Source organism: Haemaphysalis longicornis, unplaced genomic scaffold (genome assembly GCF_048455015.1).
Source record: "Haemaphysalis longicornis isolate Haplotype H1 unplaced genomic scaffold, Haemaphysalis longicornis Haplotype H1 scaffold_8, whole genome shotgun sequence".
Lineage (NCBI taxonomy): Eukaryota > Metazoa > Arthropoda > Arachnida > Ixodida > Ixodidae > Haemaphysalis > Haemaphysalis longicornis.
In genome coordinates, this window is record NW_027526445.1 from 124,367,230 (window position 1) to 124,394,312 (window position 27,083).

Here is a 27,083-nt window from a genome sequence, read left to right on the forward strand (position 1 = left end):
CGTGCAGCTATGCATGTATCGTACGTCTATGACAGAAAGTTTCACCAAAAACAAAAGCAGTTGTTGACTCCCTAGACCCTGGTGACTAACATCACCATTATACGAGTAAAAAGCTGCTGAAACACACCATGCAGTAGCATGGTGCCAAAATGTACACTGACTGCTACTATACACCAATATACATTCTAAGAACTGCTCCCTGAAGGAAACTTTTAACCACACAGAGTTGAAAAGAGCGCTGTGAGACAATTCAAAGTCTCCTTATTACAAAATCTGTGGGGATGCTGCCTTGCAGGCATTTTGAGCCTCGTGGACATAGATGAAATCTACAGATCTGTGATGGTTCTGCACTGCGCACACACCAAGTTTCTCAGGAAGCTGCCACCAACCGGCTACAGCTCCATCGCTTGCTCTTACTTTGCACTAGTTGTACACCAGGTCAACACTAGCGGCTCACCCTCCTCCTCGTCGTCCTCCTCCTCGCTCTCGCTGACGTGGACGGACATCTGGTTGCCCGGCTCGGTGGTCCACTCGAAGTAGATGCCGAAGCCCAGGTCGTAGCTGTCCGTGGCAAACTCCCAGAAGAGGCAGTTGCCGTTGGGGTGCGTTGGCACCCGCACCGTCACCACCTCCCCGTGGCCCACCTGGGTGGCCAAGGAGGGAAGGGGAACGTGGGTGTCGCCCATTCCCTCCCTCTTGCGAAGGGGCACATACGCACACACACGGTCATGTCTTGCTAACTTGAATGACCCCGTTCCCCCAGAAAATAAATCGGTCACAACGTCTAGGATGACGAGAAGGGCAACAGACAACTGGTGAGTGCAATCGTGGTGGGCTATCCGTCGGCCCTCTCCACCAAATCCCAACCCTGCTTTGGGGCTTCCCAGCGACGTCTTGGTGATGTCACAAAACCTTGTTTTTGGTATCGGCAACCCGCCAAGAAACATGACTGGGCGATGTAGTGGAGCCTCTAGTTCCGCTTGAACATATCGTTTAAATTCTAACGTGGACTTAACGCACTAGTAACTACGGTTCTTAGTTTCTTCTATTGCATCACTGCTGATGTCAAATCACAAGAATTTTTAAAATACCTTCGATAATTGTTGAATTTTCTCAGAATAATAAAAAAAAAATTGCCGAAGCGTGCAGTAAGTTATGCAAGACTTGAACCACAGCGGAGCTGGAGGATTTCCGTCTATGTAAGCGCTGAAGGACACACCTCCACGCGTTGCATTAGGTTCGAAATTGTTCATCTACACGTTCTGTCATCGCTTTTCACTGTGGCAGTAATAGTCATCGTCATATCCATCTATACCGTCGCTTTCCTCATGCATGACAGGCAGGCCCGGATCATTTTGTCCTCAGGCCTTCACATTTCTCCCAAAGTGGAATGCGTCAGCACACGCTAGAACTGTAGGCAACCAAACGGCTTCACGAACTGGGCGCCTGTAGTGCGAGCTGTCTTGTGCTCCCCACTTGAGGTGCGGACGCATGTGAATTGACATCTTTGTAGTTTTTTGTGAACGCCACGCGCAAGCCTGGACAACGCCGGGTGCTCCTCGTAAAGCACATGCTCACGTGTGGAATAAACGGCCGGAGTAACTATGACCAAAGGTTTTTTTTTTGATGACCTTGCACACATTACAGCTAGCAACAGGAGCTCCGCTGTTAAAAACTGTCTTTTGTAGTGAAAATGGAGCTGAGTGAGTAACCATAGGTAAGTTATTTTCAGTTAGCCCTGACTGTACTCTGTCTTCATGGCCTCTTTAAAGAGGTCACCGCGCAACAGCATATTGAAAACATTAGAAGATTAGAACGAACTTCAAACGCAATAATGCCCCCACCTTGAGGATTCCGTTGCTGCCTTCCTTGCGGATGCCCTCCTTGAACTCCTTGATGTCCTTGCGAGTCCACATGGAGGCCGTAGCAATGGGGGGCAGGGCTGAAATAACATCAAACGTTCCAAGCTCACGTCACCATCAGCTACATTGTAAAGTGGATGTTCAAACGATTGCAGCTCTTTAGTCATGTACTCAAATGGAAGGATGTCATCTCTTCACGACAGTTTGTGGAGAAATGCACACACGCACACACACAGACAGGCAGACAGAAGCATCGATGCATCACTCTTGTACCGACAAGGCATTGCATGGATTAGTTACCCGCCATTATTCACTGATTGAATGTATATTCATAGATTTCACTAAAGCAGTTCATAAAGTAAATCAGTAACTACCGTATTTATTCCAATATAAGGCGAGGTTTTTTCCAAAATCCATACTCTCAAAGTCATACCCCGCCTTATATTTGAAGCTAAGTATCTATATATGGTAATTTTTTTTACTCTCCCAATTGCACCCTCGCCTTATCATCGTGACCACCTTATAATCAAATAAATACGGTACTACAATTTAAATAGGTCATTCAAAAAGTGATCCATAAATCCTAAAGTTGGTTCAGGTGTTTCCAACTACGTACAGTTCGTGTCTACTAATGACTGACTCTCTTGAAGTTGTGCATTCAGGCATACCACAGGGCTCTGTAATGGGACCTTCATTTTTCCTAACATAACCTACCTTGTAAAATTTCTTCAGTTTGCCACTTTGCCGAAGACAGAGTTCTGTACCATAAAATTACTACTTGACAATCACTTGGTTCAGTCTGACCTGAGTAATACTGCCGTAACAAGTTGTCCTGGTAACTCCCCATTCATTACGTACCATCTAAGGGCACCACAGAAGGAATTTCATCAGGTAGTATATATAACCTACATTCACCCAAAGCTTAAGAATTCTAAATTAGTATGTGAGCCTGGCTACGTAACACTACCTAATAGAAACTGAGCTGTGCAAAACCATTCCTCGAGATTCACACTTTTTAACTATCAGCACATGCGCGGTGTGACCACCACGAAATCAACTCTTAACCTTTCTTATTTTGCCACATGCCGGTAGTTTCGTCGCCTTGAAGTGCGGCATAAAGCGAGTCACCATAATCTGGTACTTAAATCACACTGGTTACAACCAGCCCCATTGCATATCCCAAAGCCTCAGCCACCATTTGCAAGTTTTCATTATTTTCACCAAAACACTGTAATGCACTACAATTATCTTCTACCAAAAACGTGGCGTGATTGGAACCACCTGCCTGCTCTATTAGGTCGGCACTGCTCATCCTAATTGCTTTGGGGAAACACGTCAAAATTCGGTGTCCTATTTGCTCATTTTTTTAAAAGCGTATTAGTATGCATCAGGACACAGATGCATTACAGTGCCTATATGCCGATTCTTAAGTAACATCTTGTTTCGAGTGTGACGCATGACTAAGTTTAGTACGGTTAATTTATGATTTTGTATGCATTTCCAGCTGTTTTTCTTATGTCAGGCATTAGGTTAAACTGTCCTGTGCATAACTGTTCGTCTCCCCTGAAACCTCCTACTGTCTACAATGTTGTTGTAAACAAAAGGTTACGAGGACCTCATCAGTCCTTATGATGTACTGACTGCAAAAGCAATAGTAGTGTCAATTGGAAAACGGGTGCTCTCATTAGCATCTGTCAGGCACCTCTCATCTCTCCCCTCTCATTACCATCAACTACATATATTGGTCGCGTTTCCAGTTTCTTCTGGTATTTATTATTGTCCACGAGCTCAACAATAATTGGCGTCCACGGCAGGACGAGACTATTTGGCTGTGTATACCCTTAAAACCCGACACGGACACGGCAGAGCTAATTCAATTGGGGAAATGCTGAGGCTTAAGCGGCGACGAGCTTACAGAGTGGGTACTCTAGGAGCAAGAGCTCTGGCACGAGGAAACGAAGGAGAAGGAATAAACGTGTCTCAAAAACAGTCCGCCCTGGGGAAGAGTCCTCATTCCAGGACCCCTTGAGTCCGTCCGGCTTCTTGGGCTCGCTGCACCAGCCAAAGCTGGTCGTCAGGGTCCGAGCTGGACAGTGCTCTCTCCCGGTGCTCAGGGGAGGGGAAAGGCAGAGGGGTGGTAGGTGGGCGTTCTTATCACAGCCCCACATCATGATATGGTAGAGGGTTCCCGGAGCCTCGCAGAAGCAGCATTGCGAGGAGTACAGGGTGGGGGCCAGAATGTGGGCTCTAGTGGGGTGGGGAAATGTGTTTGTTTGAATGCCTCGGAGTGGCCAGTGACAGCGGCCAGTAGCAGGGAAGCGTCCCCGCAGAAAAAGAACACCAAGGAAGTGTGAGTGTGGGGCGTGACCGGGATGCACGGCGGTCGGGTGACTGGACCCGTGCCGCGTCCCAAGAGGTCCTCCACAACCGTAGCTTCCAGAACTTCTCATCCACAAGGAAGTCGGGCGGCCATGCATTAGTGAAAGACGGCGACGCCCCAAGACAGCTGCATTCGCCACAACTGTGCAACAGGAGCTGGGAGCACGCTCTATCACCGCGGCCTCGACACATTACCTCGACATTTCAACGCTGCTACGGACCTGTACCAGTTACAAACGCGTACTATGTTGTCCTCTTCCTTCTTCCCCGGACTTTGACTTTGACCCGGACTTCAGCTTGGACTATTTATGGTTTTCTATATCGTTCATGATTGGACTTGCGCACTCTAACAACTGGTTTAATTTCTTGGAAGAAAGACATATATACCCCACAGACCTGCGTACAACATCTCGGTAAAAGCTTTACAGCGCACACACATCACATACGTAGATCAGCGTCTACAAAAAAGGCGTCAGCAGCGTCAATTCCTTATCTAACAAGGCCACAGAAGGGTGGCTGATGCACTTGTCTTTGTGCTGTGAGATTAAAAACGCTTCCACAATCTCTCTTGAATTTTGTTTAGGATGCGAAAACAACACCGAAGTTTCCTCTAAGATAGGTGCGCAATCACTTCTTTTACATTTTTTACAATGCGTGGCCAAGTGTGTGTAAGGCTTTCCTTTTAAACTTGGAGCATGTTCTCTTAATCTTATATTCAGGCACCTTCCGGTTTGTCCAACATACACGTGCCCACATAGCAAGGGTATCCTATAAACCACGTTTTTTACACATTCAACAAATGGAAGCTTGTGTTTGACATTGCATATATGGTTGTATTTGTCTTTCTCTTCATATTTCTGTTTTACCCTTGAACACACACTTCCTATTTTGTTTTTTGCCGAGAAAACCACTTTCACATCATAGTTCTCTGCCACCTTTTTTAGACGGTGCGAAAGGCCATGTACATGTCACAAAAGAAGTGATTGCGCACCTATCTTAGAGAACTTCGGTGTTGTTTTCGCATCCTAAACAAAATTCAAGAGAGATTGTGGAAGCGTTTTTGATCTCACAGCACAAAGACAAGTGCATCAGCCACCCTTCTGTGGCCTTGTTAGATAAGGAATTGACGCTGCTGACGCCTTTTTTGTAGACGCTGATCTACGTATGTGATGTGTGTGCGCTGTAAAGCTTTTACCGAGATGTTGTACGCAGGTCTGTGGGGTATGTCTTTCTTCCAAGAAATTAAACCAGTTGTTAGAGTGCGCTCGTCCTTGTCGTTCCTTCCTCGTCCCCGTTTGTTTTGCGCAAGTCCAATCATGAATCGTTTCCAACTAGGCCGGCTTGCTGTGATGTTTCTATATCGCTTTGTTGCCGTTTTCGCATCGTTTATTAGCTCCTCATTGTTTTTTCTTGCTTGTGTGTATATTGTTTGGGTTTTGGGTACTACAAAAACGAGTCTCATTTCCAGTTTCTTCTGGTATTTATCATTGTCCACGAGCCTGTACCATCATCCCCCTTTTCTTTTGGGTCCTTTTCTTCTCCATGCTACTATGACATGGCACATACCTGCATCACTAAGCAGAGAGAGCATTTACTGGAACCATACTTTGCTACTCCCCTAGTTGCTACTTCTGTAATTAGCATGTTCCAATTACTCCTTCAGGCCTCAGTACATGTTCTTAGTACACCCTGCCACAGTGAATTCGCTGCGACCAACCTTAGTCTGCACAAGCCACTTAGTTGCAATGGAGTTTCAGATTTGTGCTAGTCTGGCACTTTGGAGATCCCTCGCTTTGGAGATCCCCCAACAGGACCCAAATTTACTCAGCTTTCTTTTCAACCCAACTACACTGTTTCTTCATCCTTTGAGCCATCGACCACTTTGCATGCAATCTAAACACGGTTATGAGTGCAAAGCTGAGGCATGGTTTCTAGATAAATTCCTTCAATGAACCACGCAGGCACACGTACAATGTTTCATTGTGCATATCTGGATAGAGGTTATAAAAGCATGATGCCAGGGGTTTCGTATAGGTGGTTTTCATTGGAAAGTTTAGCTGTCAATTTCTTCGCTTGGCAACACTGGAAAGGGCCACAGACATGGCCGCAGCGCCACAGACATGGTGCGACTTGTGCCACTGCGCCCACATGCCGAAAAAAAAAAAACCACCGGCGTGTGTTGTGTGCTCCGTTTCAACCTGATTCTCAACGGTGGTGTCAACAGAGATGTTTTTAATCACACTCACAATGAACTCAAGGGAATACTTTGCGTTCGCTGGGGTAGAGTTTGGAACGTCGAACAGACATCATGTGCTTAGCACGGATAAGTACCGCCATCCCGCGGAACCCAACGTAACCAGTGACGGCGCACTTCCATGGTTGCCTGCATACATGCCTTTCCAGTGAACACAAGACATAAACAGCTCGAAGTAGCATCTGTCTGTGTCCCCTTCCTTGTGTTCTGTTTATCTGCACCAACTGTGTTTCCTGACCGTAATGCCCAGCAACAAGTTATTTTAGTGTGTGCAATCTGTGCACCACGGATGCCGGATTATTGACCTAGCGAGTTAATAGACAGAGCACGCACCCTGTCCGCACTCCTCGGTGGATTCGTCGTCACCCGAGCTCTCGTCCTTGCTCCCCCGGTCGTCAGCGTCTCCACCATCCCCGTTCTCGGCGGGCTGCTGCTGGTCCGTCTTCTTGAGGGGCGTCCCTCCTCCTCCTCCCCCTCCCTCCACGTGGTCCCCTCCACTGCCGTCGGCCATCCCTCCCGCCTGCTGCTGCTGCTGCTGCTGTGCCTTCTGCTGCTGCGTGAGCACCTGCTGCATGTACTGGTGGTAGTGCTGCTCCTGCAGCTGCAGGATCAGCACCCCTTGCTGCGCACAGGAAGAAGACAAACGTCTCGTAGACGTCCCACGGACATCCTATGGACATCTCAGACATCTCACGGGCGACGTGAGCCAAAAACTAATATATGCCTCACAGGCACCTCAAGGACAATAAACATCTCGTAGACATCCTATGGACATTTTGAGGGTAAAGCAGACCAAGAAGGCATGTACGCCTCATGAGTACCTTAGGGCCATGAAGAAACAATACAAGTTTGGTTCATTCGAAATATCGCCTCTGACACTGATACCACTTTTAACGCAATATTCACTAAAATACCTAAGCTGCATAATGACGAAACCAAAGAATGGCCACGCGACCCACTAGCTCATTTCCCACACTAGAACCTATGACATATAACGGGCAGCTCTGCGATAGGCTGAGGCCGTCAGAAGAGAATGAAAGTTAGCTAGGGCTTACAATCTTGCAAGCCCTGCTTAGGCAGGTATGCTTTAGGTTTACCTGCCTCAGCCCTAAACAGATCTTAGGTAGGTAAGCTCTTTTAGGCTCTTGCAGGTCTTACAATCTCGTGAATTTTAGGCAGGGCTTACAACCATCACAATCGCTTACAGGGCAGAGCCTACAACCATCACAAGGTGGGCATTAACTATTAGCGTACCAAATCTGCCACTCAGTCATTCTTGCCACGCTCATCCTTGGTATGGAACTACTTTCCAGCTGAAACTGCGGCTATCATTGAGAACCAATTATACCGAGGTGCCCTAGCCAGTATTGTTTATGCAGGAAATATCTGATGTTTCATCTCTGTTTATGTGACCACATTGTTGCAATAATACTAATTTGTTTTATCTTTTATTTTCCTTTTTATGCACACCACATTGTTGTGACCATGCTACTTCATTTTCTGCCTTTTTTTTACCACTCCCCTCTGTAATGCCTTTGGCTCTGAGGGCAAAATAAATAAAAAATAAAAAAAAAACTTGCACTTAAATATGATGAATATTCTTTTTATAGCAGTAAGAATGGTGTGAAAAACAATGAAAGTTACGAATACGCACGAAAACACGGCAGCACCAGTGCGCACTGTGCCCACTATGCATTATAGCTGCACAGTCGTCCAACGCGTTGAGCTTACACTGGCCAACTGGCATAAGCAACATTGTCTTCGGTGGCTCTCTTCGTCGAGCATACCCAATGTTCCACAAAACGATTCCTATCAACCGTAACAAAAAAATCCCCCCAGCTCCCCGAAGGGGATCGTGCGGAAATGCGAATGCATTGGGTGCACCGAATTCTTCTTTGGGGTATCGTTGCCGCGAGGGATTCAACTTCACCGACTTCCATTGCTATCAAGGCGCCAGTCGGCAAGCAGTCACGGAGAGAGGCGCGCGCTCCCTGCATTTATATGCGCAGCGAGCGGAGAGGGGTACGCGGAGAGGAGAGAGAGACCCGCGCCAGCCCGCGCGCGAGCTCTCTCTTCGCCCCGAGCTCCGCGATGCGAGCGCCCTCACACGCCGAGCGCGCTCCTCCTCTCCACTCACTCTCCGCTACTCCGCCCGAGCTCCGCGATGCGAGCGCCCTCACACGCCGAGCGCGCTCCTCCTCTCCCCTTGCCCTCCGCTACTCCGCACCTGCTCCGGTTGCTAGGCGCGCGCCACAGCTGTTGCTAGGCGCACGCCGCTCAATGACGCAAGACAACCTGCGGCTAAGAAATGCATTCGCATTTAAAATCATCCAGGTACAAATCCAGTTGAAAACAAAGTGAGAGTGAGCGCTGACAGCCCTCCTCGTGGCGCCATCTGGGAGGACGAATGGTAAATGAGGCAACAAAACTCGTTTGGCCGTTCGCTGCAGCCCTAGTCACCGTAGTAACAATCGTTTCAAGCACCTGCCCCGGCTATATCATCGCTGACATCACAAAACAGACGATTTAGTGGAAAAATTAATATTTTGCCCTAAATTGTTTAATTCCTAAATGAATACAGCTGCCGGACAAGCGCTGGGGGCACTATAAAACACCAAAACTTCCAAATAAAACAAACTTGTATTTTGTCTTATGGCCCCTTTAGAGAATCCATGAAGACAAAAATACAAGCTTGGTTCATTACACTGCTCCGTCCAACTTCACCCCAGACAAAAAATCGAGACATCAAAAAACATCAAAGCAGCGGAAAGTCCCCCGGCCACTTTCCGGCCAAGTCTCTATGTGACGTTACAGAATCTTGCTTGCGCCAACCTAAGCCACTGCCAAGTAGCACGACCGGGCAATTGTAGCGGGGCCTCCGTTTGATCGCACCACTTGAGTGCTAAGGAGCAGTTAACTCACTGATACCTATGTTGTTGGTGTTCCCTCTATTGCAGCGGTTCTAAAATGGGGGTCTGCTAGAGCATTTTAGGGGTCCGTGACAAAGCCTCCCTTAAAACTCCCCCCCACCCGCCATTCTTTTCTTGATTTTGCCAGCAATTGCTTGCAATGCAAAAAGTGGCTTCGCCGCATTACATGTACGTTAATTTTCTCCACAGCGCACATTTTAGCATCTGCTTTTTTCACAACACGCCAGCTATGGTAACGAAGGAAAAAAAAAAACAGACGTAGAAAAGCAGTATATAGCTGTTTAGAAGACTTTTAGATTTAAGAGCAAATTGTTTACCATTATGACGCGCATTGTCATTAAGGTCAAGCAGAAAAGGCGAGAATTGGACAAGTTTGTGGGCGATGTAAGCAATGCAAGCTCATAATTGCTTGACATTATGACACTAATCAATGTATTCTCCATCGTGGGGTGCCCCATCACTTTAAGGAAGCCCAAAAGGGGTCCCCGGGGCAGTCATGGCCGAGAACCACTGCTCTATTGCATCGCTGTAATCATTTTATAATGTTGCCTGCAGTTATCGTTTGTGAAAAAAACATCTCTCGTGACTGCAATGGTACCGGCGAAGTTACGAAAGGCTAGTCCTTTCGAATTGAAGGGACTCTGCAACACTTCTGACAAATGCTTTCACTCTTTTCTTCAGGCCAGGAAGCACTGTGAAAGTTATGGTTACCACCAGCACGAAGTGGCACTGTGTGATTTGCTCATCGCAGCAGAACTATTCGCCTTCCGTTTCTGCCTTGCTCTTGTGGCTTTCTTTTTGAAGTGGCTCTCGAATGTGTTCATTGCTGCATCTGAAGGAAAGCCAGCCAATAGCTGCTTACACCGCTGTAACGACTTCATTCCAGCGATCAAAGAAAGCCAAGACCGGGAAAAAGAAAAATCTGCTGAGCAAGTTTCTAAGTCACCTGATGGGCATAGCTGTAATTTTTTGGTTGAGGTACTTTGCGACCTCCTAATCTAAGCAGGGGATGTGTTGTATGACCACGCTCTGCAAGCATTTTAAGATTTTGTGAAAGTCGAAAAAAGTGTTGCAGGGTCCCTTTAAAACACACTTGCATGTTATATTTGTGGCTGCTTTAAGGGTAAAATAAATTTGAAAAGGCGCAAGCAGCAATGTGGGTAGGTACATGGCACCGGTACTCACACCTGCAAGCACCAGGACCAATACTGAATGGGCAATGCACGCACACAGGAACCAGCTCGTAATGTGACTGAAACACTTGAGAAAGTATAGCGACTGACCTGCTCGGGGTTGCCAGGAAACTGCTGTTCTGCATAGGCCTTGAACTGATGGTAAGTTTGCCTGTTGAGGGCCTCCTGTATTAACCGCCTGGAGCAAAGAATGCAAGAAAGGGGAAAAAGAGCAATCTTTCAACACAGTCTTCGCGCGCACAGTGTGGCCAAATTCAAAATTACCATGCCTCAGTTCTACACAGTGGCAACGACAAGTTTGCACTGCATGTCATTAAAGCAGCGGTACTGCCATCAAAGCGTTGCGAACAAAATGAAATGGCAGAAACAGCATGTCCAGCAAACATTTCTAACCTGAAGAAACGAAGTTCCTGTCACATGAAAGAAGACCAAATGTGCGACCTAGTGCAGAAACTTCAATGACACACCGCCACGTGGTACAAGATACAGGTGCGGTCATACGTAATTGGACCAAGGATTTGTGAATATCACAAAATATTTTTTGTACTGGCTTCATGACAGCCATTACTGGTTTACAGGAAGCTTTGCCAATTACGGAAGACTCTGTTTAACACACACCAGTGCAGCCAGGCAGTTTCCGGAAGAAGAAATTCGTTCAAATTTTTGAGACCATGTTCCAATTACTTTTGACTCCACCTGTACTGCACTTTTGGCTGCACCTTTCAAAGCCTCCATCCCCCAAAAGCTCTTTGTGTAATGCCTTACCGTCAGGCCATAATGCTGTACCATATTTGGCCCCATGAATGGCCTAAATATGCACCACCGTCTTGACTAGGCATCAGAAGTTATTTTATAAAGAACTAAAATTAATTTTTGCTTACCCGTCAACAAATCCAGACAGTAAAAAAAATAGCACGTGAAAAAAAAAATACCGAATAATATTTTACAGCGTTTATAACTCTCTAATTATCAGAAAATATATATATTCGCGATCTCCTTAACATTGCAATCGCCGTGGCTGCATTCACGAAGGCCTATCACGGAGAAAGTGCCCGCATTCAAGAACGCAAATTTTGGGCGTTTGACGTGAGCTGCGAGGAGCGCCTAAGTGTAGCAGGGCTCCGGATTAATTTTTGACTACCCTGGGATCTTTAACGTGCGCCGAAATCTCGGCACGCGGGAGTTTTCGCTTGTCGCCTCCATCTGAATAGGCCGGGATCGAACAAGCGTCCTTGGGCTCTACAGCATAGCGCCTAGCTTAGCCACTGAGCCAAGTGAACGCAGAAGTACTTGGCATCTGACGTATTTCATGCACCCCTTCCCCTCCACCTTCTTTTTTTCTCATCGCGGCTAATTACACGTGTCGGCCGGCCCGCACACATCGACACGACGCCGCTTCGTACGCCAACGATCCGCGCAGCAACTACCGACCGCACGCTCGCACAAACGAGACTGGGCGCCTCGTGGAAGTCAATAACGCGCGCCAACGCCGGGCAAGACATTCCGCTCCGATCGATACCGTCCAGCAGCGTGCCATGCCAGCTAGCGCCGCACCTGACTGCCCGAGTCGCGGGCCTTTGGCGCTCACCATAATAAACAAAACAGACACGACGAACAACCGCGCGTACGGCTCAGCGCTCTCCTCGCTTTCGCCAACCTCTTAGCAGTCTTCACTACCGCGGCGAAACACTTTCGTTTCGCATTTCGCGCGAAAAGAAAAAAAAAAAGACGCGACCGCAAAAATAAACAAACACGCCAAAACTCGCTCCGCTGATGCCCCTGAGAAGATCGCTCTCCCGCAAGACATACGTGTGCCGTGACAAAGCCAACCCCTGCGCTACCAGAGACAGTCGCTTCGAAGACGAGCCCAAAACGCGGTGTATTTATCTTAAAAAGCAGATTGACGCGCGCCTGCTGCACAAACTGCTTAAGGTTTTGCCAAGAAAACGCGCCGCGAGTCCGTTGCTATGCCTACTGCAGATGAGCGGATATGCACCTGTAGGAAGCCGACCCACTGTGTCCGAAGCTCCTGCGCAGTCGGGCGCTGTTGCCGGCAGGCCGGAACGTCGGAACGACGGAATTCTACAATTTCGCTTCTTCCGCGAGCCGGAGCTTCCTTTGAACAGTTCGAAAACGTAAATGCGAAGGGGACAGAATCGCGCACTACGGCCGATGAGCGCCTGGCGCGACCGATATCCGCGGGGAGGGATCCCGTGAGAGCGACGCTAGCGACGCGACGGCGCCTGGCGGCCGAGACGGGAAACGCAGTCAGTGCGCGGCGAATGGCGCGCTGCTCAGGAAAGCACAGTACACGAACTTCGTTTTTCGACCTCACAAGAGGCGCAGCTCCGAAATACTACGCCTTTTTGAAAGTAAAACGCGTAAGTTACAAACGCGTAAGCAAAGTTACAAGGTAATCACAACCGGGCAGATAGGCGCCACAGACAGCTGAGACAGCCTCAACCGTAGCAGACGACGCGGTCACCGCACGAGACGCACACCATATTTTTCGCACTTACAATTGCGCTAAATTAAGCCCACTGGCATTTTAAATCGGGCTTCGATGGCCAAGCTGCTCACGAAGAATCCAAGTAAACACGCATACTTCGGCTATACTGCGCCAAAATTTCGATATTTGGTCAAATTCGGAGCACAGACGATCAAGGCAAGATGGTTCGAATTTCATACGTAAATTTCATATGCACAGCGTTTCAACAATAAATGAACGCAATTTTTTTTTAGAAACGGCTTGCTTCGTTGCACTAAAAACTGCGCGAGATAGTCGCATTTCGTGGTAGTATATCTTCTCAGTGATATAAACGCCATAAAGAAAAGCATAAATTGATAGCAGACGAAGGATCTGGCTGTTCATGAATAAAAAATTGTCCGAGGACGCTCGTTTATTGTTCTGACACACTGTATGTTCCTACATTTCTTTCAACATGCAAACTTTTAGCATTCTTAAACCTTAAGAACATAGTTTACAAATAAACCTCATTTCATGGGTACTCTAGCTACCTTCTTTATTTTTTATTTTTTTGAACAGCAAGTTTTAAAAAGCTGCTAGCACAGTTTATTATGTCGCAAGTGGGCCTAAGCACACTAGAGACAACGCAGTTAACACAAGTTGTTAATGTTAATAATTAACAGTAATGTAACTACACCTCGCTACTTTAACATTTCACTACTATGCAAAATACATACCTCAACTACAGAATTCACTCATGTTTGCACACATCAATAACTGCCTCCCGTTTTCTGTCAGCACCTTCTGTTCTGGGAGGTAAGTGTGCTTTAAATATCATTTATTTTATTGATTGATTGTGGGGTTTAACGCGCCGACGCAACGCAGGCGATGAGGCGCGCCGTAGTGGAGGGCTCCGGATTAATTTTGACCACCTGGGGATCTTTATCGTGCGCCGAAATCTCGTACACACGGGCGTTTTTGCTTTTCGCCTCCATCAGAAAAGCGGCCGCCGCGGCCGGGAATCGAACCCGCGACCTCGTGCTCAGCAGCGCAACGCCTTAGCCACTGAGCCACCGCGGCGGGTATTTATTTTATTTAATAACATCATCTGCATTATAGTAGTCCTTAGCTGTATTTTGTTTATTTTCATGTAGCAGAAATGCCCCATCATTAAGCGAAAAGCATGTGCAAGCATTGCCTCCCTTCTGCAAGCTCTTTTTAAGTTTTTTTGTAATCTGTATACGCCAGTTTTCATGTTAGTTAATCACATGAGGGTGCTAAATTAGACACAATTTGGTGATTTCGTTCATTTTCATTTTTTATTTTTGTGTTACTTTTATTTATTTTTTTAGCTAATCATGTGAGTGCTCTGGAACAGGTAGAGCACCAAGATTTCAATACCTCATTTTCAATTTTCCTAGTATGTTCTATTTTTATTTCTGTGTGATGGATGATGGTTGCCAGATTTGGCTATAGTGGGCCAAATTTGGTGAGTCCTTGTTTGGTTATATTTCTTTCGTTTTGCTTCTTTTTTAATTACAATGATCTGCATTTAAAATATTACAACCATTAAAAGTTTTAGCTTCACCAACCATGCATTGCTGAGCAGACGCAGGGTATTACACTGTTCGCGTTGCGGTGCTCAGAAAAGAATGTTTATGCATTAAAAAAAAAAGAGAAAGGAAAAAAACACCAAGCTGATCGAACCAGATGGCCAAGACAGAACGTTGGATGCATGCACCACAATCGTCTAGAAATTTCCCAGACATTTCTATCACCACAAACTTCAAATTCCCTTCTTTTCTTCATGCTTTTTGAGAGTGAAACACGTGTAGTCCGACATATGGCACTTAGAGGAACAATCATTGTGTCTTCTTCCTGTCAGCGAAATACACCCCAAAAGGTGAGAAAAAAGAAATAACTGGGCTTCGCAAACGCTGCACCTTAAAAAGAAAAACAAGCAGTGCATGTCTGAGGTCATCGAGAGAATAAGTTCATATACAACGTAGCGAAAAAAAAAAAAAAAAAAGCTGGCTACCACCAAGTTTTGTGCGGGTCACTAGCTTATGCAAGTCTGCATCATCAGTTGTTTCCTCTACATCAGGGGTTCTCAAGCATGTTGGTCCCAGGGAACCCTGCTAAGTTCCGTTAAGTGCCAAGGAACCCCCCCCCCCCCCTACTGCCATTTTTCATTCCGTTCATGCTTCATTAACGTGCAATAAATTCAAAATCAAGCAAGGGTATCGTTTTTTTTTCGTCGACTTTACGCGAATGCGTACGCTAGCGGCACCTATCCCTAAACAGGAGAAATGCGCATGGGGGTAATATAAGACCGAGATTCAAGTGCAATAGTTTAACCACGTTGCCCGTTTTCGGAGTCTGGCTGGCTACAAGCTGCTGGCGAGATTTATTGAGCAGCACGCGCGTTTCGGTTATGCGCCGAGATGTTCTTACTGACACAAGGGCGTGAGTAATGAGGGTTCCTTAGATCGATCGCACCTCAAGTTCACCATATAAGACTTTGTGACTGCGGAACCAGGGAAAATTTATCAGTGGCTCGCGGAACCCTGAGGAGGGGCCTGCGGAACCCCTAGGTTCCGCGGAACCCACTTTGAGAAACCATGCTCTACATGAAAGAGGCCATGACGACAAAATAGAGATTTGTTCAAATTGAAAGAACTAGCCTTTGGTAATGCACTGAGCTCAGTTCCTGCCACGAAAGATGCTTTTTAACCAACCGAATACAAGAAATATTAAAATCTTTCAAATTTCGTGCTACAATGACGATATAAAAGCAAGCGCTAAAAAGAAATTCATCAGTCTATTGACTGCCTATAGCAATCACATGATACGATCAAATGAAACTAGAGGCGTCACTACAATCATGCAACAATGTTTCTTAACTGAGGCTTTATATCCTAGCTTTCTATCCTAGCTTTAAATCCTAGTATCCTAGCTTTCAGCTTCTGGCTTTACCTGCACAGCCCAGAACAACTGCTTTTTTTTTTTTTTAAGAGATCCGAACTATGAAAAATTCATAGTGCCAAGGCTTATCTTTTAAACAAGTTGGCATATACACACAAATGTCACTGGCTAAAGGCAAAAATTTGCAACCGCTTGCAACAGGGTGTACTTCAAGCCACAGAAGTTCTGACATACATGGAGACATTTCGCTGCAGACTCATGCATGACCTTATTGCAATCAACCTCACGCAAAGCAGTTCAGTAACCTTAAAAGGCCTCTACTGACCATCGTATAGCAATGTGTGGACTTGGGCTAGTTGGTGCATTCTAAACAAAATTTCTGCGGAAATTCAGAAAATTGCCTACTAATGCGAAACATTCTTATGCCGCTTGTTTCGAGTCTGAGTTCATTACAGCCAAATATGGCTATGACTGACGAAAGAGGTTGGAATATTTTATTGCTTTAAGTTTCCTTCTGTTTCTTTTCGCCAGTAATGTAAACTTATGCCACTAAAGGGACCCCAAAGGCTGAATGAAATTTTATTTTAAACTGAAAGTTCCTACGTTTCGTAGCACTCGCAGCTTTTGTTCGACAAGCAACGAGGCATTATTGGCTGAGAAAGAAGAAAAGAAAGCTGGCATTTCTCTTACCCACTTCCCTCTCATTTTCCCATGACGAAGCCACTGTGTCACAGATTGGAGCGAGACACCGGAAGCAGCGGCGCGGCATGGCCGACTACGGCAACCTTTCTCTGGCCAAGGAGGCTGGCTTTGAAGTTTGTGATTTTCCACCAATGGAATGACAAATGCTTTTAGATGTTCGAGGGGCTGGTGTGCCCGCCTCAGTACTCTCGATTCCCAGACCCCGTCCAGCCGGCTGCCAGCGAAGCCTCTTCTGAAGCAACAAGTGCCGCTTCAAATATCAAGCCCTGCTTCCCGAGCTCCCGGCCGGCGCCGGCGATCACAGCCATCTCATATTAGTACCTTCTCTCGCGCGGCACAAACCTGTGAAATAAACACTCTTCACGGCATTGGCCGCACTTCTCCTGGCTCTAACACAAGGACAGAGCGACACACGCTTTACGGATTATCAACGGTGGCTTGAGGTCAACGGCAAAGCACAAAGGCGGATCGGTCAGCTAACCGCTCGCACTAAGTTAATTTCACAGGCAATTATGTTCAAACAGGTCGCAAGCACGCAATACCGATAGCAACATCCGATACGCGTGCGGAGAACGGGAGATTGGAAGATCAGGCAGGTCGGCTCAACCACCTCCAGTGCGTCTTGTTCCTTTTGCAGCTTCTAATGAAGGGACTTTAGCCACTTCCTGCCGGGTTTATTGCTTGCAGAAGCTCTGGCGTCCACTGTTGTAGGTTATTGATTTCACTAGTTAACAAAGGCTTGCTTAGGGGCTGGTTGGCGTGTTCTTGGATTCAATATTAACGTGCGCTGCATATCTGGACGAGGGACAGGACAGTAAAAAGACAAACCAAACGATGGTGCACACCATCGCTTGGTTTGTCTTTTCCCTGTTCCAAATATACACACACGTTAATATTGAATCCAATAACTTCACTACGTAACTGCGCACCAATACTTTTCGAAATTGAAACTGAAAGAATGATGGCTGACGGAATAGTGAGGAAAGCAGCCTGCGTGGCAGCATAAAAGTGGTAGTCTGTTTTTTTTTTTAAATACGTTGATCTCACGGAATGTTTTGATTTACGTTTATCAAAATCTGGTATTTACGTTTACGCTCAACAACTTCGGAACTGTTTATTTGAGGAAAAAACTCATAGATGCACCTCCAATAAGCTCTCGCCATGCAGAGTTATCGTGACGTCACAAACCCGTTACACGTGGAAGCGTACTGGGCGTCATCGCCTGTTTTCATGTTTATGGCATTTTCCGCCTTATTTAACATTTGCTGGTTGCGAGAATGGTGTGCTTAGATTCTTGACAACGTAATCTATCGATACAGACAAACTTCTTTCAGTGACCTGTGGCGTCAGTGACCTGTGGCTTGCGAGGCGCATTTTTGCGTGTAGAAGACGCTCGCTCCATATGATTCACGCTGATGCACACGTAAATGATTACACTCTGATAGAAACAGAAACAGTGCGCTAGTTGTGTATGCACGCCACGTTTTTGTTTGCATAAACCGCTTTACACGGTGAACACCTCATTTTAACCACAAATTTAAATGTAGCAAAATTTCAATGTAACGAAGTAAACTGCGAATTTTACCGACTTTGTTACATTGACGTTTGACTGTAGTTCATTCCTGAAGCTTCATGCAACAAGGCTGAATGCCACGGTGACTTAGGCTCCCTCGTTAAGTGGCTTTGTCGAGAACTGTGCAACATCCACATTCCTATCCATGACTCAGGGCCTCAGTAAAACTCCATTGTCTTTATTACACTGTTAAGGAAGTAAAAAAAGCCTAAAGTGTTTTTTTTTCAGAAATTCCTGATTACCACGCAGCTTTGTTCATATATCGAACTGGTCTCTACTCATATATGCAATGCTCATTAATGCCTACACAGTAATTTGAGAGTTTGAACAAAGCAACACCTCATAGTGAAAATCTGGACTTCAGGCCAAATTTCACGTTTTTTACGAATCCTTCAGAATCGGCTACACCCGTTGCAATATTAAAAGACCTGAGAATCACCAGGTACCACTAGTATAATAGCTAATGATTATTTTTCAGGGGTGAAGCCCCTTAGGGGTTGGGGCTGTTGGCATCTCCTGTCGTCGTCCTAATCGTTGTCTCATTTAGTCATGGCACTAAAACACCGGGACACTCGTTTGCACCTCACACTAGAACACTTCGCGCTTCAAAGACGACAGGCTTTTACAACAAAGCTGTATACCTCTACCCCACAACGGTTTCATCTCCATTTGCAAAAACGCTAAGGCAGTGAATACATTTATGCACTGCATGCTTCGTTCCTCCCCAGGTTTCACGTGAGTGGAGATGGCCCGGAATTTTTTTTACTGGCACGAGTGATACGAGTGATGCGTTATGCTCCCATTCAACGATCAGGCCAGTTTAAATGCTCTGCAGAAAACACAAAGTACTAGAACATTATGCAGAGGAGACCCACTATATGTAAAGATTCTTGTTTGCCAATTCCTTCCCCCCCACCCCTTTTCCCAGTTCATACACTCCCTACCTCAAGCTGGAAATGCTGAAAGAAAGAAAGAAAGAAGAAAAAAACACTACTGGAACTGGAACAAAGATAAAAAGAGACACGCTTGTACAACAACCTTCCCCCACCAAACGATGTACTCCATTCAACCATAGTTGAAATGAGCTCCATTGTGCTTGTGTGGGAGGGTTCAAACATTCTTTTTTCTTCATAGTACAGAAACGTGGAATGGATGGCCAAAGTATGTTGTCGCAAGCTTGAACATTAAAGAATTTTAATAGTTCTCACTGGAACTGTACTACCAGCAACACGAAACCTGACGGCGTTCTTGTTACTGTCCATAGCTAGCTTGTTTTATACCTTTCCCTGCAATGACCCTCAAGTGAGGGTTACAGTATCAAAAAATAAATTACACAAATAAACAAATAATATTCTGCATACCCCTCTGCCTGAAAATCACCTCTCAGACATAACAGACAAGTTGTGTCCCACAAAACTTCCCCTGCATTTCAGAAGGAACCACACTCACTTTTGCTCGAGCTGCTTGAGCCGTTCCTGCTCCTGCCGCGAGACTTCTTCTTCTAACCTTTGCCTCTCCCTCTCTTCCTCCTCCTCTCTCCTCCTCTCCTCCTCTTCCTCCTTCCTGGAGCAAAGGAAAAAAAGCACCAAGGGCATAAATAACTTTGGCCAGGCAACGGCCGTCAAATGCATCGACGTACAGACGGCACCAAACAGACTGAAGGTCGCATACGAATGCACACATGTGGCCTGTGACCTTCCACGCTTGTCCGTCACCTGTATTTGTGCTGTTTTCTAGCAGGCATCTAGAGTGTCTCGCCCACTGCAGCTAACACCTAAAGTCACCTCTACAGGGCTGCCAAAAGTACAACTAAGCTTCTCTTGCGAACCCTGTCAAGCGAGGGAAGCTTGGCTGTATTCCTAGAAGAGCTCTCGGAGATTAAGTGGGATGTAATAGGATTGGGTGAAGTTAGAAGAAGGGGAGGAGGCGTCAAGGAGCTCACTAGCAAGCATATTCTGTGCTACCGAAGACCTCAAGAGAAGAAAGAACACAGAGTCGGTTTTTAAGGGGGGACATGGCTCTTAGAACTTCTTCTTTTAATTTCAAAGTAAACTTTTGGAAACTTGCCAGTCTTGCTGCCGTTTTTCCACTGATTTCAAATATGCCATTATTTTTTGAGTAAGTCAAATATTTCCCAAGATAATTAGAGATAATTAGTAATTTTTGGAGGAACAGAGGATAAAACAGTGCTGGTAACAAAACCAGTGATGGAAGCGGCATTTTACTTCTTGGAGCAGCTGTTGGAGCAGGCAAAATTCCAGTTTGGAGCAGACATAAGCCACTTTGGAGCAGATGCCAAAATATGTTTCTACAGTTATAAGGGTGAGCATAATTCAGAAGGAAACCATCAAAGTTTCCAATATTTACTATGCAGGATAGTGCATGTAAACACCAGCGAACAAATGCAGTAGTCACATCATTCCAAAAATCAGAACAAGATCTTTGCTGCCTTCAACTTTAGGATAAAAATACTTGAGGTACATCACTAAACTGTCCTAGTTTTAAAACACATATTTCCACTTGTAACCAAAAACTAAAACAGGGCAAGCACAATTAGAGCAAAAGCCACAAGACCACAGTCATCCTTATGTCACATTTTAAAATTGAACATTTTAACTTCCAGTATATGTATCCAGTATATGTCTGTATACATAGTTGAGATACACCAGAACAACGTTGGAGTTGGACCGATGCGACATGTAATAGAAAATTATTGCAGAAAAACATTAGAAAAAGACAAAACCGAATAAGACTAGCTCTACAATGTTAACAAGACTAGCACACGCCAAAAAGACCCATTCATATGGTCTTCATGACAAACATGGCAATGCCACGGGGTGGCCGTAAAGCCATAAATAAAGCCGTGGACAATCGCAGATAAAGAAGGCGGCCATGTTTACAGATGCGCGGACACATCGCAACAAACTCTGCTTACAAGCAGGCTGGACTTGTATCTTTAAGTAAAGGTGACATTAGACACAAGTTTATTTTCAGTTTCGGTTTTGCACCAGATGATTAGAAGTGCTACCAAATGCTTTCGAAATGCCCCTTCGGCGCACGTTTGGAGCAAAAATCCCTTAAAATGACCATTTGGAGCAGCATGGAGCAGAAGTTTCGTCTTGGAGCAGTTTGGAGCAGTTGGAGCAGCACTTCCATACCTGCAAAACTGCATAATCTTTACATTTTCCAATAATATGAACCCTGGTGAATGCAACAAGAGAATCGTTTTTTGATGTTCCACTTGGGACTAATTTTACGGCTCATCAAACTTTGGTGTTTGAGATGGGCATTAAAGGAGCACTGACACCAATTTTCGGCGTTAATATTATTGCACAGTTCGCTTCCTTCACTCGATTGATTGATTGATTGTAGGGTTTAACGCGCCGACGCAGCGCAGGCGATGAGGCGCGCCGTAGTGGAAAGCTCCGGATTAATTTTGACCGCCTGGGGATCTTTAACGTGCGCCGAAATCTCGTACACACGGGCGTTTTTCCTTTTCGCTTCCATCAGAAAAGCGGCCGCCTGCTTCCTTCACTCAACAGAATACCCTGGCTTAAATATGAGCGGCCTGCGACGCGAAGAACATAGTTCAATTGGATCTCATTTATGGCGCCGACGGAGCAGCGCGCGGAGCGGCACTCCGCAAAATGGACATCAGCGTGACATCACCCCGTGAAGCCAAAAAAAAAGTGACGCAACAGCGCTTGTCAAAAACTCGTGACGTCACTTCACGTGCGCGGCCCCACGAGCGGCGAGCGGGCGCAACACCCTTTCAAGCGGGCGCCGGTGACGTCCGCACAAAGCGGTGAGGTCAGGCCGGGATTCTGTCATATGCGCTGTTCGGGATGAAAGCGCGGGAATTTGAAACAAACGATTTTCAGGCAATTCAATATAATTAACTATCGCGCGCTGAAGTATTTGAAGTGCTGTTTCAGGTTGGCCAGACCACTAAGCATCGATAAAAGCAATAAAAGTGTAACAAAATTTTCGTGTCAGTGCTCCTTTAAGAATGGTTCCTTGCCACTGGTGCCACGAAAGTTTAACGAGCTGCAACATTAGTTCGAAACAGTGGATCGAAAAACCAATTCGATTGTAGCATTCTCCAGGGTTCATAATATTGGAAAATATATAAAGATTGCAGTTTTGCGACTACCACTGTTTTGTCTACTGCTTCTCCAAGAATGACCAATTATCTCTAATTATCTTGGGAAATAATTGACTTACTCAAAAAATAATGGCATATTTGAAATCAGTGGGGACAAAGCAGCCAGACTGGAAAATTTCACAGAGTTTAATCAGAAATTGAAAGGAGCTGTTTTAAGATCAGTGCCCCCCCTTAAGCAGGGAACATGGAAGTATTCTTCAGCATTAGCAAAGGAGTTGCACTTAATGTGTTCAAGCTAAACAAGCGATACCAGTTAAAGATAGTACAAGCCTATCTGCCAACAGCAAACTATGATGATGATGGCATAGAAAGTTTCTACGAGGACTTCAAATCAGCAATGAAGAAGGGAACAACATAGTTCACGACTGTGATGGGAGACTAAGGCAAAGGTTAGTAAGAAGCAAATAGGAGAGAGGTCACTAGGAAACTTTGGAATAGGCAGTCGCAACAGTCGAGGAGATACACTGGTGGGATTTGCAGAAAGGAAATAACCTGAGGATAATGAACACGTTCTTTGCAAACAAAATAGGAAATGGACTTGGAAAAGTCCTGATGGTACAAAAAAAAGTTGACTTCATTTTAAGTGACAACCCCGGTATTGCGCAAGACATAGAGGTGCTATGGGCAAGGTTCAAGCAGCAACAATAGGATGGTTAGGTGCAAAGTAAAGCTGAACCCTAAAAGGGAAAGAAGGAGACTCGTAAAAAGTAAAAGTCAGTCAGAGACAGGATGCAGGAACATAAAATAACCCTACAAAACAAATTCCAAATTCGCACTTCTAAATGAGGAGAAAGAGGATAGCTTAGACAGGCTAAATGACAACCTAACAACGGCAATCACGGAACCTGCATCACCTGTAGGAGAAGCAACATATAGGAAACAAACTATAAAACTAAGGAAATGGAGCAACTACGTAACTGAGAAATGTAAGAACATAAAACTGTCGAGTAATGCAGATCAGATTGAATTAGCCGAGCTGTCGAAACTGATTAAGAGATGTAAAACAATCAACGTTTGTGCGTACAACACAGCAGTGACCGAGGTTAATGCTGGAAACAGGAGGGAGCCTAAAAGCAACTAAGAGAAAGCCAGATATCGACAAAGACAGAATGTACGCACTCAGAGACGTGCAAGGTAACATAATGCACAGCATGGACAAGATAATAAAAGCAGCAGAACGATTCTACACCAGGTTATACGGCAGCGACGTTAAACCAGGGGCAACTATTACTATCAAGCACAATGACATATGGTTTGGAGATAAGATCAAATAGAGCTATTATTGAGGCGGTTCTAATAACTATAACTAGTCTCAAAAGCTTAGCTTGCAATCTTTCGGTCATGTCAATTATACAGCACTCTTGTTAATAGTCTCGTTTCACACCACTATGCACTATGCATTTGATTTTCCAGACTGAAACGTCAATGCACCAAGCATGTTTTTATATTTTCCCCCCTCCTAGAGGATGCCCACACTGCCAGCGTATTCATAGCCAAGCAAATGGCCTCACGCAAATGGGCCTCACATTTGTTCATTGCAGACAAAAAGCGATGCTGGTAAAAATGAAAATAAAGAAAGAACCAGCAATTTGGAAGAGCTTCATTTGCATGCACATAGCAACACTCATATGCACAACATGTTCAAAACACTGGTAACCATTATTAAACAAGAGCAAGAAGGTTGTGTCATTTCATTAGCTAAAATTTTAGTCAACGTTTCTTCTTCGACACCAATGACACAATCGCATGGCATCCAAATAATTACCAGCTGGTTGGTCAAGCTTTTATCCATAGTTCTTTGTTTTTTTTTATTGTACTGTAGACTCGCGACAATTCGCGACAATTCATGACAATTCACGACAATGCGTCAATTCGTACAACTCTGACAATTCGTACTTTCGGTTAATTCAAACAAAATTCAAATTTTTGGTTGGCCCACTATCCTTTCAATTTATCTAAAAGCCACTTAATTCAAACTCCGTCATTCAGTTAATTTGTACTTTTTGCGTGTCCATATTGGACAATAGCTGCTGCTTTCCTGCAACTATTTGAAAATTGGTGTGCTTATATAATCATAACAGTCGAAAAATGAAAAATAAGTGCCTCAAGCCTTGAAGGAAAAGGGCGTTGCTACTAAAACAAGCGTTTGAAACGAAGCGCAAGTAAGGTAGACCATGACATTTCTGAACTTTCTAGCCTTATTTACCATTTTCATAATGCGACTTTAGAAACCAAAACAATGAACAGGCCTCAAAAAAACATCTAAACATGATTGACTGCCTACACTTGTCAAAGCGGTCAAAACCACGTTGGCCACTGTCGCAAAAACAAAAAGAAAAACCAACAATCATGCATTCGTGCGTCAGCAAACAACAAAAAAGAAAAGCGACATGGCGGTTGCGAAAGTGACGCACATAGCATTCAGCTTGTGGACCTTAAGCCTCTGCTTCCTGTTCATTTAGTGCAGTGAGGGTTCAAAAACGCTTAGAAAATTTTAAAACTGTGGTTAAAATCAATGCCTATACATAATGTGTGCTGTCACCTTGCACAGGGTCATATACTATACGAGAACTTCTGATAATTCAAACTTCGGATAATTCAAACAAAATCCTGGGGTCCCTTAGAGTTTGAATAATCGCGAGTCGACTCTATGTAATTTTTACTCTGCTGCTTACTAAAAAAGAAAGAAAATTTTAAAGTCCCAGTTCAGCAATACGCCAGCTTCACCTTTTTCGCTCCTTCTCTTCCATGTCAGCCTTGTGGGCCTCCACAAACGGCCGGAAAAGGGGACACCTAAGATTGAGCAACTCGATGAATTTCTTCATGGCGGTCTCGCGGTCTGTGTCGCCTAGCGAGATCCACGCGTGCCTGCAAGCAAAAATACACGAAAAAATTCAGTGTCCTTCCATTCTGTGAAGAAGGATGACCAGCGGAACTGGGCACAGTCCAAAGAGGGCTTGACACAAAGCCCGTTTGTTGGCAATTTGCGATTCCGCATATTTCCTAGCCAATCAACTCGATGAAGTTTGGAAGGACCCGAGCTTTATTCTAGCAGACAAACATGGGGCTGTCCACTAGAACCATAGGCACCTTAAAGCGGCAATGCAGACAAAATACAAATTTGTTTTATTCGAAAGATTTTATGCTTTACAGGTGCCCCCAGCGCTTGTCTGGCAGCAAACGATGCCGTATTCACTGAGAAATTAATCAATTTATGTTAAAACTTTGATTCTCCTGCTACATCATGTGTTTCCGTGTCGTCTGCCATGATGTCAGAAGGGCAGGTATTGAAACAAACTTCCAGTGCGCCATTAGGCCCTGAAGACTTGCTTACCGTCAGTCCCGCCAGATGGCTCTACCATAAGGAGCCACGGACCGCTGTATGCTGGTGCATTGTTTTTGACCATATTTGCACCTGGCTTGTTTTTGTTACAGTAGAACGTCATTGCTCTGTGAAACATTCGGGATGCTCGACATACAGGGTCACGTAAGACAACGCCGCTTACGCCAATCGGCCAGTGTCCTGTAAAACAACTTCAAAGCGGCGGAGTGCTGTGCAGCTAAAACAAGCATAGTGCGCCCAGTACCAACAGCAGTGCGCATCGGTGCTTCTATGTTTACGTGTATTTTCACAACTTTCATTGTTTACCGCACCATTCTTACTGGTGTGAAATGAATACGGCTTACATTGAAGCGCAAATAGCTCATTCGGCAAGCTTATCAACCCTGCCAAATTTGCGTTTGCTTTCGCAGGCCTCAGCCAATCGCACAGCCGGGCATATGACATCATAGTTTCTGTTGCGGGAAATGAGCTTGTGGGTCGCACGGCCATTCCTTTTTTTCTAATTATATAGCTTATCTGAGCGAAGTGTGTGTTAAAAAGTGGTGTCAGTATGATTTTAACGAGGCAATCTTTCAAATTAACCAAACTAGTGCTTCGTCTGCATGGCCCTTTTAATGCATGTGCATCACACCGACCCTAACTTCCCACCAGCACAACGGGCATGTCATCAGTGAGCCCATAAAGCATGGCTGCGCAGGCACGTCTAACCCCCCTCCACCTGTGCATGCATAAGCTGCAATGTGCTGCTCAGACGTGAAAGACACCAGGCAAAACGTTGCTCAAAAAGCCCTTCAGGGTGGGAAGGTACAACACCCACAAAAACGTCACACCAGGTGCCCTTCAACGACGAAACGCAAAACACTAGCGCTTAAGTGTGAAAAATCTCCGTTCTACATCGATTTGGCCACGCATGCTATATGTGGAAATGCAGGTATATGCAGCTTTGACAGATGACAAGACGTGTTTTGCGCTCACAGCTCGAAGCAAGCTATCACTATCGAGACTGCGAAGGTAATCGGTACAGACCTCCTGTCTCTGCCGACGACGTCGAGGTAGCCGACAGGTCGGCATTTTTCTTGGTTGTACTGCCCGTGCGTTACTTGCAAAGTGTAGGCGACGAGATTGACCTTATCCTCGTAGGAGATGTGAAACGCTTTTCCTTCGTGCTCTGAAATAACGGTGGGGAGAATGGAGATGAAAAAATAGAGCGAGCATTTGAGCCTGGTGCCAACAGCTTTGAAGCGAGTGACGGGACAGATAGCGATTAGCAGTTGTTTACAGGTCGGTGTA

General features: G+C 45.4%; 1 protein-coding gene across 1 annotated transcript in view; it reads right to left on the reverse strand.

The window, feature by feature from the left end:
- Nucleotides 1-27,083, reverse strand: part of LOC144149293 (Golgi resident protein GCP60) — a 33,385-nt gene that overhangs the window by 5,615 nt on the left and 687 nt on the right. Inside the window, exons 2-8 of the mRNA XM_077680859.1 lie at nt 26,820-26,961; nt 25,178-25,318; nt 19,735-19,848; nt 10,709-10,796; nt 6,829-7,117; nt 1,845-1,942; nt 458-644 (exon numbers count right to left, since the gene is read on the reverse strand). Coding sequence (XP_077536985.1) covers nt 458-644; nt 1,845-1,942; nt 6,829-7,117; nt 10,709-10,796; nt 19,735-19,848; nt 25,178-25,318; nt 26,820-26,961 — 1,059 coding nt within the window. The remainder of the gene's footprint in view (nt 1-457; nt 645-1,844; nt 1,943-6,828; nt 7,118-10,708; nt 10,797-19,734; nt 19,849-25,177; nt 25,319-26,819; nt 26,962-27,083) is intronic.